This window comes from Podarcis bocagei (assembly GCF_964188305.1).
Source record: "Podarcis bocagei genome assembly, chromosome: 7".
In the NCBI taxonomy this organism is placed as follows: domain Eukaryota; kingdom Metazoa; phylum Chordata; class Lepidosauria; order Squamata; family Lacertidae; genus Podarcis; species Podarcis bocagei.
In genome coordinates this window covers 49,017,720-49,034,577 of record NC_138132.1, presented here as the reverse complement: position 1 = coordinate 49,034,577, position 16,858 = coordinate 49,017,720, and the positions used below count along the sequence as shown (strand labels likewise).

Below are 16,858 nucleotides of genomic sequence, written 5' to 3'. Positions count from 1 at the left end.
GGCTCCTGGGAAGTGTAGTTCTCGAGCCTCCACAAAATAGCGCTGGGGAGAACGAGCGCTGCGTATCTCTGGCGAGCGGCGCCCGCTTTGTTTCTCGGAGTACCGACCGCGGGTGAGCAAATGCTTGCTTCGCCAGCAGAATTTCGATGCTACCAAATGTCGCCAAGCTCCTCCTTTCATCCGCAACAGATAATATATAGGTTACTGATAAGCACCCGAGATAAAAAGCTATCCCATATCTGTGAGCCAGACATAGTAGAATGGAGGGACTGATAAGAGGGACCAACTAATTAATTTGCTACAGTTTCCATTGTTTTATATAGTATCTTGATGTTGTATTTTATTGATTTGTGAGCCTTCCAAACAACTCCTGCTATAAAGGTAGTTAATAATAACGATGAAAAGCTCAACTTTAAGCAGCTTGGAAAAAGAATTTAAAGTGTTTGTTTTTATGCTTTTACACACACACATCATATTTTTTCCAGAGTTATAAGGTCGAGGAAAGGGCTTTCTTGGTGGTGGCAACAACTCCGTTAATTTTTTTTAAGCTCTGGCCCAGCATCCTCTGACAGTGGCCAACCAGATGCCAGTGAGAAGTTTGCTTCCCACCAGTTGCTTGGGAAACAGTAGAGTGGTGTTGCACTCACCTTCTGCTTGTTGGCTTCTGAAAACATGTGATTGGCCACTGTTGAAAACTGTATGGTGGACTGGTAAATGAGCCTTTCATCTGACAAATTTCTTATGTTATTCTTCCTATTATTTATGAACACCTCTAGGTGCTGTACCATTATTTTAAAAATAATATAGTCCCTCCCTACAGACTCGTAGTCTAATTATAGATGTGATAGGTAAGGCAAAAGGAATGAGGAGGGGAGAGGAAAGCAAACACTTAACCAATGGCAGCTTCACTGGCCGATGGATGGAGCCAGTTGGTCTCTCTGTTGGTCTCCTGACATTTGTAGCTCATGTGCCATGCCACTATGCCATATCTAAGAGACAAATTAATATCCATTAAGCTATTTGGAAAACAAGATATTTGTTTCCATTAAGCAAGATGGTTTGCACAGCAAGCATCACTAGTGGGTACACAAAACATGACCATTGCCAACCACCAATGGAATGAACAGAATGCTACAGTCCTTGTGTAGCCTAGCAACTGGTATGAAGGGAAAGCAGAGCAATGCTTGTAGGGGCCTACTGGTCACCACAAGACAGAGCAGACTGTCCCCTATAAGAGCTAACTCTTGTCTAGACAAGAGTACCACAGCCTTGGTGGGGGCCACATACTTATTTTACCACTGAGTGCAAACTGCCCAGATTCACCAAGTTCAAGTCCTCCATTTGAATGATAGTCCCCAGGGTGTTTTCAGTAGAGGGGAATTTGAACTGAAGGTCTTTGGATATTATAAAAGGTATATGATGTGGTGTACATGTTTCATTCACAAAAATGGTCTCATGGACCACAGAGAAAAGAAACAGTGCTCAGGAATCATCAGCTTTTTATATGCAGAAATGACAGTGATTCTTCTGTCCACTGACTACATCCCATCTTTAGCTTGTATCTTTCTCAGAGCTATGGGCCAACAGGAAACGAGGAAGGAGGGGGAAACACTTTTAAAGCTAAGATTTTGATGAGATTTAGGATTTCAGGCTTTAAGATTCCATCAGACCTCTGTGACTCATGATGCAACCAAGAGATGAAAAAAACGGTGACCTTGTTGACATCCTTAGCATGGAACAAAATTCCCTGTGGGAGTGCTTCAGTTAAGGGAGGAAGGAAGGAGCATCTGTTAGTTAATTTTAAGGGCAGATCTGCATGAGGGAGAAACTGCCTATCCTTGTGGCATATCAAGGACTAAAACAAGAGGCCTGCCATCCACTGCAGAGTGCTGCCGACATCAAAGGCTACAGGAAATGTTATTAGAATGATAGGATGCCAGAATTATTGAACAATCCTTCTCTGAGACTCGGTCAGTGCTACAGAAATTGGTGCAGGTGTTAAATCCTCATTACCTGTCTTTCTTGCACTCAGAATGCGAGTGTAAAATAATAATGAGAGCACCTGAGGAAGTCAGAGGGAAAAGAAACAGAGCTGCAATTCAGTTAAATTATTGCCTCTTCCATTTACTCATTGGGTGGCCTTAGGCAAGATGAAATTTGTTAGCCTCACCACCCCAAAAAGCTGGAATAACAGGGCTGCAAGTGTGCTCCTGTGCAAGGTTCCAGCCAGGCTGCATGCCCTCTTCCAGCTTACAACATTTACTTGTTTACAGCACCCTTTACCCCAGTGTTTGACTATAAAGGCTATCAGAGCAGTTTACAAGAAGAACAACAGCAAGAAGGCTGTTTCTACCCTCACCTGTATCATCTAAATGACATGCCACACAAAGAAAGAGAGATGAGGGAGGAGAGGGGAAAGCCTGCTCAGGTGCCAGTTAAAGTTGCGGTATTTATAACAACCACTCAATGCTCTCCCTCGCTTTAGTCCCCCCCCCCCCGTTTGTTTATTTCTACAAGCTTTAGAATTTCATAATTGACTCCATTTGGTTACAGAAGAGTCCACACTCTGATTTAAAAATTCAATATGAATAGATAGGTGTATTTTATTATCCAATCTTAAGAGTTGGTGTAAAGTAGGTGCAATGAGCCTGTGGTCCTCCAGATGTTGAACTACAGCTCCCATCATCCCTGACCAGTGGCCATGCTAGCTGGGGCTGATGGAGGTTGGAGTCAAACAACATCTGGGGAGCCATAGGTTTGCTACCCCATTGTAAAGGTTAGAATACGATAGCATTATAGAAATTTATATTGCACCCTTCAGACAGATCGCCAGGGCAGCTTACAATACAAAATCAAAAGTCTGATTTTAGAAAATGATTAAAATGTATTTTTTTAAAAAACACACACAAAACCCTACATATTAAAAGCAGTAGAATCCAAAATCTAAACTGAACATAAGCAGAGGCCTGTGTCAGATGTGTGATTTCTGATCTTTCTTCCATTGCAGTCAATGGCTGGTTCTGCACGGATCCCCAATGACAAGAAAACAGGTGGGAAGGCAGCGCCTCCTCATTTCCTGTTCCAGCTGGCTGCAGCCCTGGACAACCCCACCATCAAGTCACTGGAGGTAAAGGATGAGTGCTGTAGTCACGAGAAAAAGAAGGCAAAGCAGATAGCACAGGATATCCTGTTTACAGACGCTGAGGACATACCACAGGCTCATAAAGCTGGGTAAAATGAAGATCATGTTGCAGAAATGTCTGGAGAGAAGCATGTTAGGTATAGTGCGGTGGTTAGTGTTGGACTTGGACCTGGGAAACGAGGGTTCACATCCTCCCACTCTGACATGAAGCTCCCTGGCTGACCTTGGGCCAATCACAGTCTCTTAGCCTAACCTACCTCTCCTATCCACATGAAGCACCATGATGCCTCTGTTAAGAACGGCTTGAGAGAATTAACAAGCAGCAGCAGCCCTACAAAGATATTCCATAGGAACAAAGGAAGCTGCCTTTTACAGAGTCAGAGTCATTGGTCCATCTAGCTTAACAGAGCCTACACAGACTGGCAGCAGCTTCCCTGAGTTTCTATTGGGACATTCCCAGTCCTAGCTGAAGATGGCATGGATTGAACCAGGGATATTCTGCATGCAAAGCAGATGCCTCACTGCTGAGGCAAGGGGCCATAGCTCAGAGGGATTCAGTGCTCCACCTAGCAGTGCCGAGACAAGAACTTACCTGCTCATAACTGTGTGACCAAGGATGGTAACACACGAAAATGATTACTGATCCCTCCCAATAGTGGCCCTTTGTTCCCCCAAAAGAATTACTCCAGGGTCACCCCATAAAGCTGAAAGCGTCCTCCATTTGGTTTGCCCTTTTAAAAAAATTATATGCCTTTTCTAGGCAGCCAGTCCCTGCAACATCAGAATATGCCAGACATTAAATGTGCCTGGGTTTGGGATTTTTTAGGTTTCTGTAACAGCCTCATCAGGATCTGGAGCCTTTCTCTCTGTGATATGGTGCCACTGAAATTTTTCTCCCACTGCAAGAAGCAAGTTGTGCCTTTCGGAATCAGAAACTCATTGTTCTCTCCCGTGATGCTACCTTGCTAGAGTTCTCCAAATTTTGTTCAGGGGTGCAGGGTGATTTGTGTTTACTATAAAACTGGGCTAAAAAACCCAACCCTGACCATCCAGATGTTAGTGGACTCTGGCTCCCAGCAGCCTCAGCCAGCATGCCCAGTGGTCTGAGGTCAGAACTGTAGTCCAAACGTAATCTGTAACAGGACTAGTTCAGATTTCCAGAGGGGGGCTCAGCGAGGTGGATCCAGCAAGAGGGAGGTGAATAGTGGCACGGCTGAGGCCCCTGGACACTGCACATACTGGCCCAGTGATGGTGCTGGGCCTGATCTGGAAGGCCACAGGTTCCCCACTTTTGCCCTATGATAACCATGATCTATTCTGAAAACACTTCCCTCTCTTACAGAACCTAAAGAGATGTGGTGCCCAAAGGTGGCAGATGACTTGCTTAATATGAAATGCTGGAAGTTTCCCCTTCTTGTGGTCTGGAGGGATCATAAAACCAGGCTTTTGTTCTTGCCATTGGCCTTCTCTGACGACTATGTGCATCTTCCCACAGTGGCATGAAGATGGGAAAGGGATTCTTCTCCATGCCAAGTTGTTTGAGGAAGAGATCCAGAGGCACCAAGAGCTGTTTACAGAACTCAGGCATCTGAAATCCGTTCCTGTGCTCCAGGCCTGGCTAGCAACCTATGGCTTTAAAGCAAGAATGGTGAAGTAGGTCACGATGGATTTCCATATATTTCCCACAGCAAAGAAGCAGAGCACATGGGAGAAGGAACTGGGTTCAGTTTTTATCTCAAATTAAATGCATCTAAAGTTAAATGTTTAAGGATGTCAGAAAGCAGAACTGAAAGAAACCTCTGCGCAATTGTGCTGGATACCTGGCACTGTGCAAGATGGAGCAATGGCCACTATAAGGCAGCTTCATAAATACCTCCCTCCCATCTATGTTCCGAATGCTGCCCAGTGAACATTTTTGCTGGTAGTCCTAGCACTGATAATGCAGCCTGGCATTGCAAGGGAGGCAGCTAATTCAGGGGGAAGATGCTGGTGGCAACAGCAGCACCACACCATCCCTTCCATGCCCCTCTGATCCTTCTTGGCCTTTCCCTGACATTATGATGACTGTCCCAATCTACCTGCCAAAGTTGGTCTGTGGAGCCAAAGTTTCCCACTGTTCTAGCAAATGGAGCCCAAGGCCTGTACTGGATTGTGGGACACTCACTGGAACCAGACCCCTTTCCCTTTGACTCCTCAGCCCTCTTGCATCTTGTTTCTCCCCCACAGAACCGATTCTGAAATGCTTGTTTTCCAACATGCTGATTTCAAGAAGCTCTCTCCAAGGGTGGAGGAGACAGAGGGCCCCAAAACTGAAGGTTCTCTCGTCCCCAAACAGTCCAAGAAATCCAAGAAAAGGAAAAGCACACTGGATATCACTGTGGTCCCAGCTGCTAGCACAGCAGGCACATTGCTTCCAGAGCCTACAGGTGTAGAGAGTGAGTGCAAAGAAATGGGAAGTTACAAGCTAGGTTTTTTCAGTATCAGATTCCTGGTGGGGGAAGAGAGAGATTGGATGCATCTGAGATACTAGTTTCAACTTAGTATCTCAACAGTAAGAATGACTGGCATGTACAGAACGATCATATTTCCCACAGCTAATACTGACAATCACCAGCACAGGCTGGTGGGCTTAGAGTTGAAGAAGTAGCAGTCCCTTAAAAGCTATATATGTATCTTACATAGAAAAAGGGGACAGTTAGCTGCAGCTTTTCAAAACACTAGGAAATCCTTCCGAGCTGGCCTCCAAGCAGGATGGATATTACTTCTAACTTTAGCCCCATGATCCCAAATCATCCCTAATTCCCAGCACTTCTTGAAAAGTGCATAAACAGGCACCATAAACAGGCAGCTGTGTGTCTGCTTGAACTTTTAAGAACTTCTTCTTCAACTACATTTCAATATAGGGGGAATGGAAATTCTGCTTCCCAAGTCCTTGTGCTATATTTAGGAAGACATCAGTTCATTCTCAAGGGGCAGAAAAAGAACCCTCACAAGTTCTTACTGCTCCATCAATGATGTGAACCAAGAAGCCTGGCTGTTTTCTGGGGTAGCTGCAGATAGAAGCAAGGTGTAGAGGGGCAGACCATCATCTGCAAGAAAGGAATGGGCTGAGGTTTAGGTAGAACGTACGTGTGTGTGTGTGTGTGATTCTCATCTCACCAACAGCCTTTGCCTTAGAAGCCATCTATCTTCCAGCATTCACTGTCATTATTTGTAGGAAAGTCACAGCGCCTGCGTCCCTTATACCAATATATCAACTATGATAACCCAGAGATGAACAGCCCCTCAGACAAACAGTGTGACCTGCCTCTGCTGGAAGTGCATTCTGCTCTAGAGAATAAGACAAGCCCATTGGAACCAAGAATAACTCCACTCAAAGGTAACAGCTTAGGAATAAAAAAGGGAGCTTCACATGCTCCTTCCTCACAAATCCAATACCACAACAAGGGTTAGAGTAGAACAATGGAGTCAGCTGAACTTGGAGCTGAGAGACCAATGAAACAGGTGAACCTGCTATTTTATGTGGTGTCCAGAACTCCCTGTTTATTTTTAGTCAAAGAATTCCAAGAGCTTCCATTGTGGGCTCAGAAAGCCACTGGTCCGCTATCACACTGCTTCTGCATACCTGCTCATGGGACAGGGCAATGGCTCATATTGACTATTTTTTTGTTGCAGAAGACAAAGGAAAAGAGCTGAGAATTCCGACAAATGCCACTTCGGGAGCTGCAGCAAAGGCTGAAGTAGACAAGTCTACTCAGGTGGACATTGATAAGATGCTCAGCGTCTGTGCGGCTCACCTAGTCCCACCACTGTCGCCACAGCACAAGTAGCAACATATAACAGAATGCTTAGCTACTCCTCCAAGAGACAAGGCCTGAGACAGAGTCATTTTGCTAGATGCTCCTTTATGCTACCAATTGTATTTTCCCAAATGTTGATTATATTAAGGTGTCAAGTGTTTGCATTGTCTCCTCACTTGCCTCTAAAACAACAACAATGGTGGTATACCCTACCTCCATTTTATCCTTTACAAATCTACTCAGTCTGGCAACAATATATCTCATCTGTGCTGGAAGGTGGTGAAAGAGACTAATGATTGGACATTTGTGCCTCTTCCCCTCTTTAAACTGGCTATATTTGCATTCCATCAAAGGAAAAGGAAGAGCACATAACCTCCCCTCTCCCCAATAACAATAACAGTAACAACCACCACCACCAGAAAATGAAAGACTTACAAAATGGGAAGCGGCGAGTATCGTACTGCTCTTTGCCACTAAAAGAAAAAGAGAATTCACATATGTAATCAAAGAAAGATCCTTCATTAAATTATTTTTCTATCTTCTCATGTTTGCATAAAAACCCAATCAAAGATTTCCAGTGGCTTATTTAGTGTGGACCTCCTTATCTTCACAAAGCATTTAAATTCTCAAATTCCACATATTGTAAACAGAAAGTTGGGAGGTTCCCTTACTCTAGAATTTGGACTTTTCCAGTACAAAACACTGTCCACACTGTCTTTTGTTAGTCCAGTTGTATAAAACCAACATCTGCAACTAGAATTAAGAATACAGCTGTTTGGGTTAAAAATAAATTTAAAAGCTCAGAATAGAAAAAAAATAGGGTGTTTTCCACAGGGAAGAGAAAAACAGCTGATCTAGTTCTTGATTTTATCTATTTTTTGTTTTTCTTCCATAATGTTACCATTTACAAAAACACAAGAAAGGTTGCTTATTAATGCTTTATATTAATGTACAGGATTAAAACCTAGTAGGAAAACGAAGTAGGAAAACAATAAAAACATTCAAGTAAACAGTATTATTTATACAAAAATTAGCTACTGCTTCTCAGTGTCAGCCTAGTGAAGAGCAGCTCTGAGATCTGGTAGTTGTGCACTATGATCTGCTACGCAAGAAGCACCACAGCTCCCACAGGATACAAGTCAGGACAAGGGATAGGGAACATCGTCCGGTGTTCGATTAAATCAACTACCCCTGTCAGCATGCAGCTGAAAACAGCAACTGAATATTCATTTTCTTATCAACTTCATATTCCTTAACAGATGGAATACCTGCTTCATTAAACAACAATCACTTAGATTTGGCTTCTGTGCTACCAAGCAATCATTGGCGGCATTTGGCAGCACTGAGCAGGGCAAGAGAGAATGCAGGAAAAGAAGTGCAAGAGGCCTTCAGTCTCTGCTATGGGAAAGGAGCACCAGCACGTGCAAACAGCAGGTGAATGCCACACAGCACTCAACTGACTTCTAGAACAGCTAGTCTCAAAGGCAGAGACAAAATTGGAAGTATTTGGTACCGAGGCACAGACTAGATGGATGTGGTTGTCTTTCGTGTGTCAACCCTGCTCATATGTAAAGCAGGAAGTCTGTAGGATGAAAATATAACAGAAGGAATGCAGGAAGGAGGATGCTCAATCCTCCCCCCTTGCACACTTTCTTCCTCTCAGTCCACTACTCCAACAACTTTTTCCATTTCCAGCCCACTTTTGGAATCAGGGCCAGGGACAGACCAAAATGGCTGGAACAAATGATTGGAGGAAGGGAAGGCATGGGAGAGTTCAGTGGCCTTTTCCTGAACACTTTTTTTTTACTGTTACAACAAAACAGGGGTGGGGTTTTGTGTGAACAGGGAGGATACAGGAAAATACATGTCCACCACCTAGTTTGATACTGAGCTATAGAGACTACAAATCTTTAAGGACCGTACTTCTGTATTTGCCTCACTTTTACCACATCAAGAAGAATCCTAAAGGGTAACTTGTCTACCTGTTCTTAAACAACCATCTCTAGTACTACATTCAAACTGCAAAAATACATGAGCTGTGCACAGAAGGGAGACAGACTTGTCCCCAATGGTAGAAATCCCACCTTTTCATTTTAGCTACTTCTAAGTGCAAAGGGCAATTCAAGTTTTCCTAACAATACAAAGTTCAAAAGGTTTAGCTTTAAAAAAAACAGTGACACAAATCTGCAACATTTAAAATGCTCTTAAATGAGTTTAAAAACCCAAAGGATTTCCTTTGAGGTTTTGCCCGCAATTATAATTCCCCATTATACCTCCTCCCACCCCCTGAATATGAAACAAATGTATCCATGTTAAAGTTTTCTGCACATATTCAATATTCTGCTCATTAGGAATATTTCTATTATAGGTTATTTCTCTGTAATGCCTCACAGAGGTTTTGATTGGCATCTGGCTCCTCAGTCATTACTTCCACGGATTCCCAATCCCCAGACCGGCTGGATTTTTTAATAGCATCTACTACACTTTGCATATAGAGGCCATCTTCAAAAGAAGCCGCCATTGCAACTGGCTTGGGATCCCAGGTCCGCTGGTCTTCCTGGTCCTGGAAGGACTGACGCAGAGCTTGCACCAGGTACACCATCCCTTTGAGGTACAGAAGGGGTATGTCTTTGAATCCTTTTTCTGAAAGGCCTGCATGGACATTCAAAGAGTCTGCAAACAGGAGTTCTTCCTGGGGAGCAGTGTTCTTCTGGCCATACAAATCTGTCCCCCGTGCTATAAGGCGTCCTGCTGACCCAACAATCATGACCTCATGAACAAATGACCCAGGCATGTTGAAGTTCAGAGTCACAGTGCTACAGATACCTCCTGACATCAGCATTTGGAAAAAGCAAAAATCATCACTTGTGACATGGCGGATGCCATTGATGGCAGAGTTCTGCTTCACAAAGGTTTTCAGTAACCCATGAACCTTCTCTGCCTTTCGACTTGTCAGGTGAGTGAGGAGGTCTATAATGTAAGTCCCCATTGTGTGCAGGCCACCCCCACCCATCAGTTCATCACAAATCCAGTTGTACTTGTGGCTGAGAAGGCTTCCCCAGTACACTCGCACGTCACAGACTAGAACATTGCCCACATAGTGTTCTTCTATTAACTGCTTCATCTTGATGAATGCTGGTAGAAAACGCAGGACATTGCCTACAATGCTCATGAGCTTGGGGTAGTATCTGGCAGCTGTGACCATTCTGAAAGCATCCACAGAGGTAGCAGCTTTCTCACAGATGACATTCTTTCCAATACCTGTGAATAAAGGAGACAAATTTTAGTTCAGATTTTGCTAGGCAGCCTCAAGCAAATAGAGGATTCTTATCTGTCTGTACAGTGTCATCCTTGTTCAGTTCATAAAGTACAGAAAAAGGAAGAATGACTAGCAGCCATGTGTGCAACTATCTAATGCAGAAACCCCATCTCTCTAGCTGTTTTGGGACTACAAGTCCCTTCAGCCCCAGCCGGTGCTGCCGTGAATTGGCAGTTGTGGTCCAAAACAGCTGAAGGGGACCAGGCTGGGGAGGCACTAGATATTCTGCAAAAATAAGCATTCAATCAGGTTTCTTCAACCTGATGCCCATGTCCAGCTGTTTTAAACTATAGCTCCAATCAGTCCCAACCAGTTAAACCATACGGGTTTGAAGAAGATAGGAGCTGCAGTGCAAAACAAATGGTGGGCACCCGGTTGGCAATCAGTGCTCTAGAGAGATGCTTTGCCCCACCAAGGATTAAGTACCAAGATAAGGTATTTGCAGACACCCAGTGGCCGGTGAAGCTGTAGAAACAGGTTGGTGCATTTTACTCAGTCCCTAAGGGACTGTGGATATGTGGATATTTAGTTTAACCACAGTAAGATTCTCTTATCTGCAGAAAAACATTTTTTGTTTTGGAGATCTGCCATCTTGTGTGAACTGTACTTGAGGAATGATAAACTTAGGCAAGGGTTAATTTTACCTTTCTACTTCCTGTTTACTATGTTTCTGAAACATACAGACCTTGATACTTATAAAAAGAAAAAGTCAAGTAATCATGCTATATGCTCTTCCAATGAGCATCTAGCTGTAATTGCCTTTACAATGCTGCTAGTTTAATATGCAATAGCAAAGTCAAGTTAGCAAATACTAAAAATTTCCTTACAGTAACAAAAAGAGTTCACTCCTTCTATCAGCTAATGCAAAAGAATGAAACACAAACGTGTTTTTGGGATAAGTGGAAGAAGGGGTGATAATATTAGCTATGGCTGCCTGGTTAAATTTAATGGCTAGCTCCTGCTTCCCTCTATTTCCCTAGATATTTCTGTTCTGCATGAGACACATTGCTATGCAAATTTATTGGGAGGGAAGAGACTTATTAAAAAATCTAAAGTGGTAAGAGAAGAGCAAAACCCTGATGTCAATTATTTTTTCACATGTCAGACTGAATCAAGTATCTATGGGTTGAAATATACTTCCCAAAATTGTACAGGCACAATAATATCACAGAGGGCAGAAAGTCGAGTATCACTCCAATTTATGTAACGTGAGACAATGATATAATAATAATAATAATAATAAAATAAAAATAAATAAATTTTATTTATATCCCGCCCTCCCCAGCTGAAGCTGGGCTCAGAGTGGCTAACAACAGTAAAACATACTGTGCCAAAATGAAGCATTCAGTTTTATAATATTAAGTAATCAGCAACAGCCTGAGAACACAACTGGGAATCTATTAAAGGGGGAATGAATTTGAAATAACCACAACTTGTTTCAGATAATCAACAGCACAGTACCTAAAGCTTTCACAGCAATTTGTCGTGTGAGTGGTGGAGGGATGTTGATGCAAACCAGATCCACATCCTGGTGCAGCAAGACATCATCTGTCCGGCTTGTGTAGAAGGAAATATTCATTTCCTCAGCTAGTTGCTTTGCTTCTTCTTCAGTCTTCCCCCATAGTGCCTTGATGGAAAAGCCTTCAGCTCTCAGCAGAGGCACTAGCACCCGAGCTGAACTCCCAGTCCCAAATACCCCAACACCAGGAAGCATTTTCATGTTGTATTCTTTTTCCAATTCAGTTCCCAAGGGCAAGACTAAGGCATAAAAACAAAGCTTCTTGGCATCCTGTTTCACACATCATTCCTAAAACAGAATAAAATAAAGTGTAAGCAAAAGGAACCATTGATACGTTCTGCATAAATCTGTGGCTATTTGTAGTCAACACTAATACAAGTGCAGTTCAAGGCTGGTTATTCAACATCAAATTTGTTTGAAGCTGTTCATTTTAAGACTACATCTTTATATTTTAATTCTTCACATATAATATGTCTTACTAAAATATCTATTGCATCCTTCAGAGGAAATCCAAGTATGTGTTTTTCTAGGTTGAAACTTTCTAGTAAGTTACCTCTACCCTAGTAAGTCACTCTTTCAAATACAAAAAACACTGAAATGGTGGTGCTTAAATATAACACACAAGCTGAAGCAGCACTGGAAATTACCAAAGGATCAAGCTATTAAATGTTAAGAAAGAGGACATTTTCAGGTTTTCTAATATCACTTGATATTATCTTTAAAGGGGGGAAAAGTGGATACTGAAAGTATATTTATTGACAATATAAGCAGTAATAGAGTATGCTATGCAAAATTCTCACTTCATTTTTATCATTTGAATAATATATTTTATGGCTTTCATATGCCTTTAAGGTATATCCTTCCATACATGTTGCTGTGACCTTTGGCTGTTATATCATCTTGAAATTTTTATGGGCATAAGACATTGGTAACAATTTTCCTTGAGGGGCTATATAAATAAGAGCTATATTAAAAGTAATAACCATATATATTAGATGCAAGATAGAGCTCCACAATTAGGAGCAAGACTGGACAATCATGAATCCTATCACAAATCTTACCAACCCACCTGGCAAGGACGCTGTTAAACATTGTGCACGTTATTTATATGACAGCCCTACAAGCAGACAGTCAAACGTATCCAGAACCTACAGCAAGCAAGCAGTGCCTGGGGATCACTGGATTTTGACTCTTTTCACGCACTAATACTACATCTTGTAGAATTCTCTGAGTTATATTTTATCTGCATAATCATAATGAATTTCAGGAACTAAAATGCTTTTTCTGTGCAGCCTGAGCAGGAGCAGACAACAACGTTAGAGTTAATTGTTGTAGCCTGTCTTCACTTACCCCACCCGACAGCCCTGCTCACAGTTGTGAAGAGCCTTCATACATTATGAATGGTCCATGTCACCATTAAGAAAAAGAGGTAGGAATAGGCCAATATATATGTGGACTGTCCCTGGATAAAATTACTTTTCTTTAAGTTCCCAAAGTTCTTAAGGTTGTCATCTGAACTAGTCAGATATTTAACTGATAATCAGTCACAATCAGTCCATCATTTGAAAAATAAGACTAGATATTCTGTTTTGGCGACTCTAACCTTGGTTTAAGGAGCCATTTGGTGCCTAGCTTATATATGCCAGTTTCTAACACTGTCCACATTCCTACCATACCCTCACAATTTTCACACACATACTCTGCTGCAGCTGACCCTCATGGCCTGTAGTCCTATTCTTATGCCCAGTTCTTTCAGCTTCTGCCTAGTCAAACCCATCCTATTTACGTATTGTACTTTTTTAAAAAATGGAAAGTGCTTCTCTTCAAAACCTGTGACAAGCATGGAAAGCAGCTACTACCAATTAAGGTTCTGAACTCCAATAATTACATATTCCTTTATTGTACATTGCCTGTGATGCTTTTACAGAGAATTCATGAACAATAGGATTAAAACTTTTCCACTCTGCCTGTCCTCCACATATATCCCACTTCACTTCCTCCACACTTTATATCTGCCCTTTCCTTTCACAATACACATCCTCCCACACAATTGCCATTTACTGCTGTCATGAATGGCTGCTGCATACATTTGAGCTTTGTATAGAAATATTACAGGTTACATCTCTTACATTTCTTTGCCTTTGGGCCCCAATGTTTACTTCTCTGAACCTATATTAAAAAAACACACCCACCTCGCCACACACTCTTCAAGCATGTTTTACAAAGTAGATTCTGACTGACAAATATGGGGTCCTTTAAGGTGCCACAGGACCCGCCTTTCAATGATAAAAAAATAGAGATACTTGATTCATTCACTCACTCACATTCATACATACTGTATATACTGTCTGCCTGGTCCAGAGGGCCTCGAGTTCCCCGCCCCGATACACGCCTGATCCTTCACGCATCGGACGAAGCAGCCTCTCAGCACACAATAAACCTCTTAAGACTTTTTAAGGCGCCAACAGACTCACTGTTGCTTGGGCTGTAGACCAACACGGGTCCGCGAGGTCGTCTGTCACCTAGCATAAAGGAACACGCGTGTGTGTGTGTGTGTGTGTGTGCGCGCGCGCGCGCGCCAACAAGAAGCCCTTCTCCCTCGTGCAGGGACCTCACCTACCCCACTTGCCCCCCGCCTTGAATAGCGCGGCTTTTGCCCCGCCCTTCCTTCCCTCCTCTACACGCCTTTCACGATCATACACACCCCCCGCGTTCATTTTCGCCTCAGAGTCAGATTCCAGACGCTCCCGCTTTCCCATGGAGGAAGGTGGTGATGATGATGATGACGGAGGGAGGGAGGGAGGAGTAAGGAACATCTACGTCCGTCCGCCCCCCCCTTCACCTCACCTCACCTGAGGGCCGCAGCGCCTCTTGGTCTCTCTCTCTCTCTTGCGCGTGCGCGCACGCCTTCTCGCGCACTGCCCGAGGTACCGGCCGCCTAGGTCACATTTCTCTCCCCCTCCCACCTATCGGGCTTTTCCTTCTTGCGCAAGCGCGAGGGGCCGGGGAGGAGGCGGGGGCGGCGACGTTGCCGGCTCCTTCTTAAAGGTGCAGTGCCGATTCTTTCACTTGGCTTGAACGCGGTCCTGCAGAACAGGCGTTCGAATCCCCACTCGGCCACAAAGCTCGCTGGCTGGCCTTGGGCCAGTCGCTGCCTTTCAGCCTAACCAGCCTAGACAAGGTCGTGGTAGGGATTCAACGAGGGTGGGGACCTCAATCTCCTTGGAGCTATAAATTCAACAAATAAATAAAGTGGTTGGTGGAAGTGGGCAGGGAAAGCAGTGCCTGGGTGTAGCTGCCTCCGCAATTGCCTGCATTACTCAACAGTGATGCTATGTCAGAAACAGATTAGAAAATGTAAATGGTGGCTTGCACAGTGTGGGGTGGAGGGACCTAAGACAGGTGTCTATAGTGGGCCTTGCTGGAGTGCTGGACTTCTGGCAACTGCCCGAGGGTGCTATGTGCTGGAGTTGTTCCAGGCTATTCTACTTTGCAGGGCTGTTGTGAAGATTTTTTTTAAAACAACAACAACAACAACAGTGGTGCCAGAGTAAATGATGACATATCCTAAGTTCATTAATGAAAGGGTGTAATAGAAATGCAATAAAATAAGCATACCATGCTGCTAGGGAATGTATTATTTCAACCTTGTCAACAAGCTTCAAAAGTTACCAGAATGCATTTTTTCTTTTTTATACTAAGCTGAGGGGACTGGCTAAAGAGGGGCGGAAAGCCTGTTGTGTTTTTATGCTGTATGTGAAAGGGGGGCTTCCTTCACATGTATGCAATTCCTTATCACCTATGGCAGAGGTGAGCAACGTGAGTTCTGAGTACCAAATGTGACCCTCCACATCCTTCTCTGACTCTGCTGCACAACCTCAAGTGCTTTCTCCTGGCTGCAATGTGTTCTTGAAGAGTGGTGATAGCTCTCCCCTGCCTGGACAGAAGATACGTTACATTCACCCCAATCTAAGGCTAGTGAGAGACTTAAGGCAGCCAGTGCTTCCGTCTGGTCTGGTTTCCTTGGACTGAGTATTTTTGAAGACTGGTGTATTTTGATATATGGTTTTATTTACCCCCCCACACACACACACACAACCAGAGCACAAGATGAAAAGCTCATAGCATCACTACTACATCAGAACTTGCTCCTCCATTAGACTTCCAGGGAGATCCCCCAAAGGTTTGGTTTTATCCCACCGTGAGCAAGTCAAACCTCTGTGTCTTCTCAGCTGCATACTTGGCAAAGGCTAGCCTCTGACCTACTGTTCTCTCGCCTCTAGGATGATGTGGTGTCTAGCCACATGTGTGAGATCTGGCTACGCTTCCTTGAGAAACATTAGAGAAATGCTGGGAGGGTATGGTGTTATCTGACCCCCGAGCCAAGGAGATAAGTAACTATACAGTACAGTGGTACCTTGGGTTAAGAACTTAATTCGTTCTGGAGGTCCGTTCTTAACCTGAAACTGTTCTTAACCTAAAGCACCACTTTAGCTAATGGGGCCTCCCGCCTCTGCTGTGCCGCCGGAGCATGTTTTCTGTTCTCATCCTGAAGCAAAGTTCTTAACCTGAGGCACTATTTCTGGGTTAGCGGAGTCTGTAACCTGAAGCGTATGTAACCTGAAGTGTATGTAACCAGAGGTACCACTGTACAACGTTTAGAAGACACTGAAGACAGCCCTGTGTAGGGAAGTATTTTTTTAAAGTTTAATGTTTTATTATGTTTTTATATATGTTGGAAGCCACCCAGAGTGGCTGGAGCAACCAGGTCAGATGGGCAGGGTATAACTAATTAATAGTAGTATGGAATAGGACGTCTCTATTTTCATCAGATAAATGTTGGAGGGTATGCACATATACACAACCAGAGCACAGCATCACTGCTACATCAGATCTTGCTCCTCCATTAGGTCCCTAGGGAGATCCCCCCAAGGTTTGGTTTCAGCTCTGAGAGGAAGTCAAGCCTCTGTGTCTTCCCAGCTGCAGACAAGACAAAGGCCAGCCTCTGACCTACTGTTCTCTTGCCTCCAGGATGATGAGTCCAGCCACGTGTGTGAGATCTGGCTACCCTTCCTTGT

The 16,858-nt window shown here is 43.6% G+C and overlaps 2 protein-coding genes across 10 annotated transcripts; one reads left to right on the top strand and one right to left on the bottom strand.

Annotated features, from left to right (window-relative positions):
• The first annotated feature begins 5 nt into the window (after window positions 1–5).
• LOC308591628 (uncharacterized protein C16orf86 homolog) lies at window positions 6–7,102 on the top strand. 2 transcript variants are annotated; one of them, XM_081202459.1, is made up of 6 exons: window positions 6–112; window positions 3,008–3,127; window positions 4,638–4,795; window positions 5,369–5,577; window positions 6,360–6,521; window positions 6,818–7,102. In XM_081202459.1, exons 2-6 carry the CDS (start codon window positions 3,011–3,013, stop codon window positions 6,970–6,972), a joined length of 801 nt encoding a protein of 266 aa, XP_081058585.1. In that variant the 5' UTR covers window positions 6–112; window positions 3,008–3,010; the 3' UTR covers window positions 6,973–7,102. The 2 variants fall into 2 exon arrangements, with proteins under 2 accessions (XP_081058585.1, XP_081058584.1); XM_081202458.1 differs by lacking the exon at window positions 6–112 and adding an exon at window positions 1,171–1,412.
• Window positions 3,420–15,017, bottom strand: GFOD2 (Gfo/Idh/MocA-like oxidoreductase domain containing 2; the record flags this gene model as incomplete). Of its 8 annotated transcripts, none has more annotated exons than XM_081202417.1 (5): window positions 14,633–14,786; window positions 11,723–12,068; window positions 9,334–10,203; window positions 7,378–7,415; window positions 3,420–3,473 (listed from the first exon to the last, which is right to left on the bottom strand). In XM_081202417.1, the coding sequence occupies exons 2-5, from the start codon at window positions 11,979–11,981 to the stop codon at window positions 3,435–3,437; spliced, it is 1,206 nt and encodes a 401-aa protein (XP_081058543.1). In that variant the 5' UTR covers window positions 11,982–12,068; window positions 14,633–14,786. The 8 variants fall into 8 exon arrangements, with proteins under 8 accessions (XP_081058543.1, XP_081058542.1, XP_081058541.1 ...); XM_081202416.1 differs by lacking the exon at window positions 3,420–3,473 and adding an exon at window positions 5,595–6,231 and having other exon boundaries at window positions 14,633–14,788; XM_081202415.1 differs by lacking the exon at window positions 3,420–3,473 and adding an exon at window positions 14,255–14,302 and having other exon boundaries at window positions 7,081–7,415; window positions 14,633–15,017.
• Window positions 15,018–16,858: the final 1,841 nt, after the last annotated feature.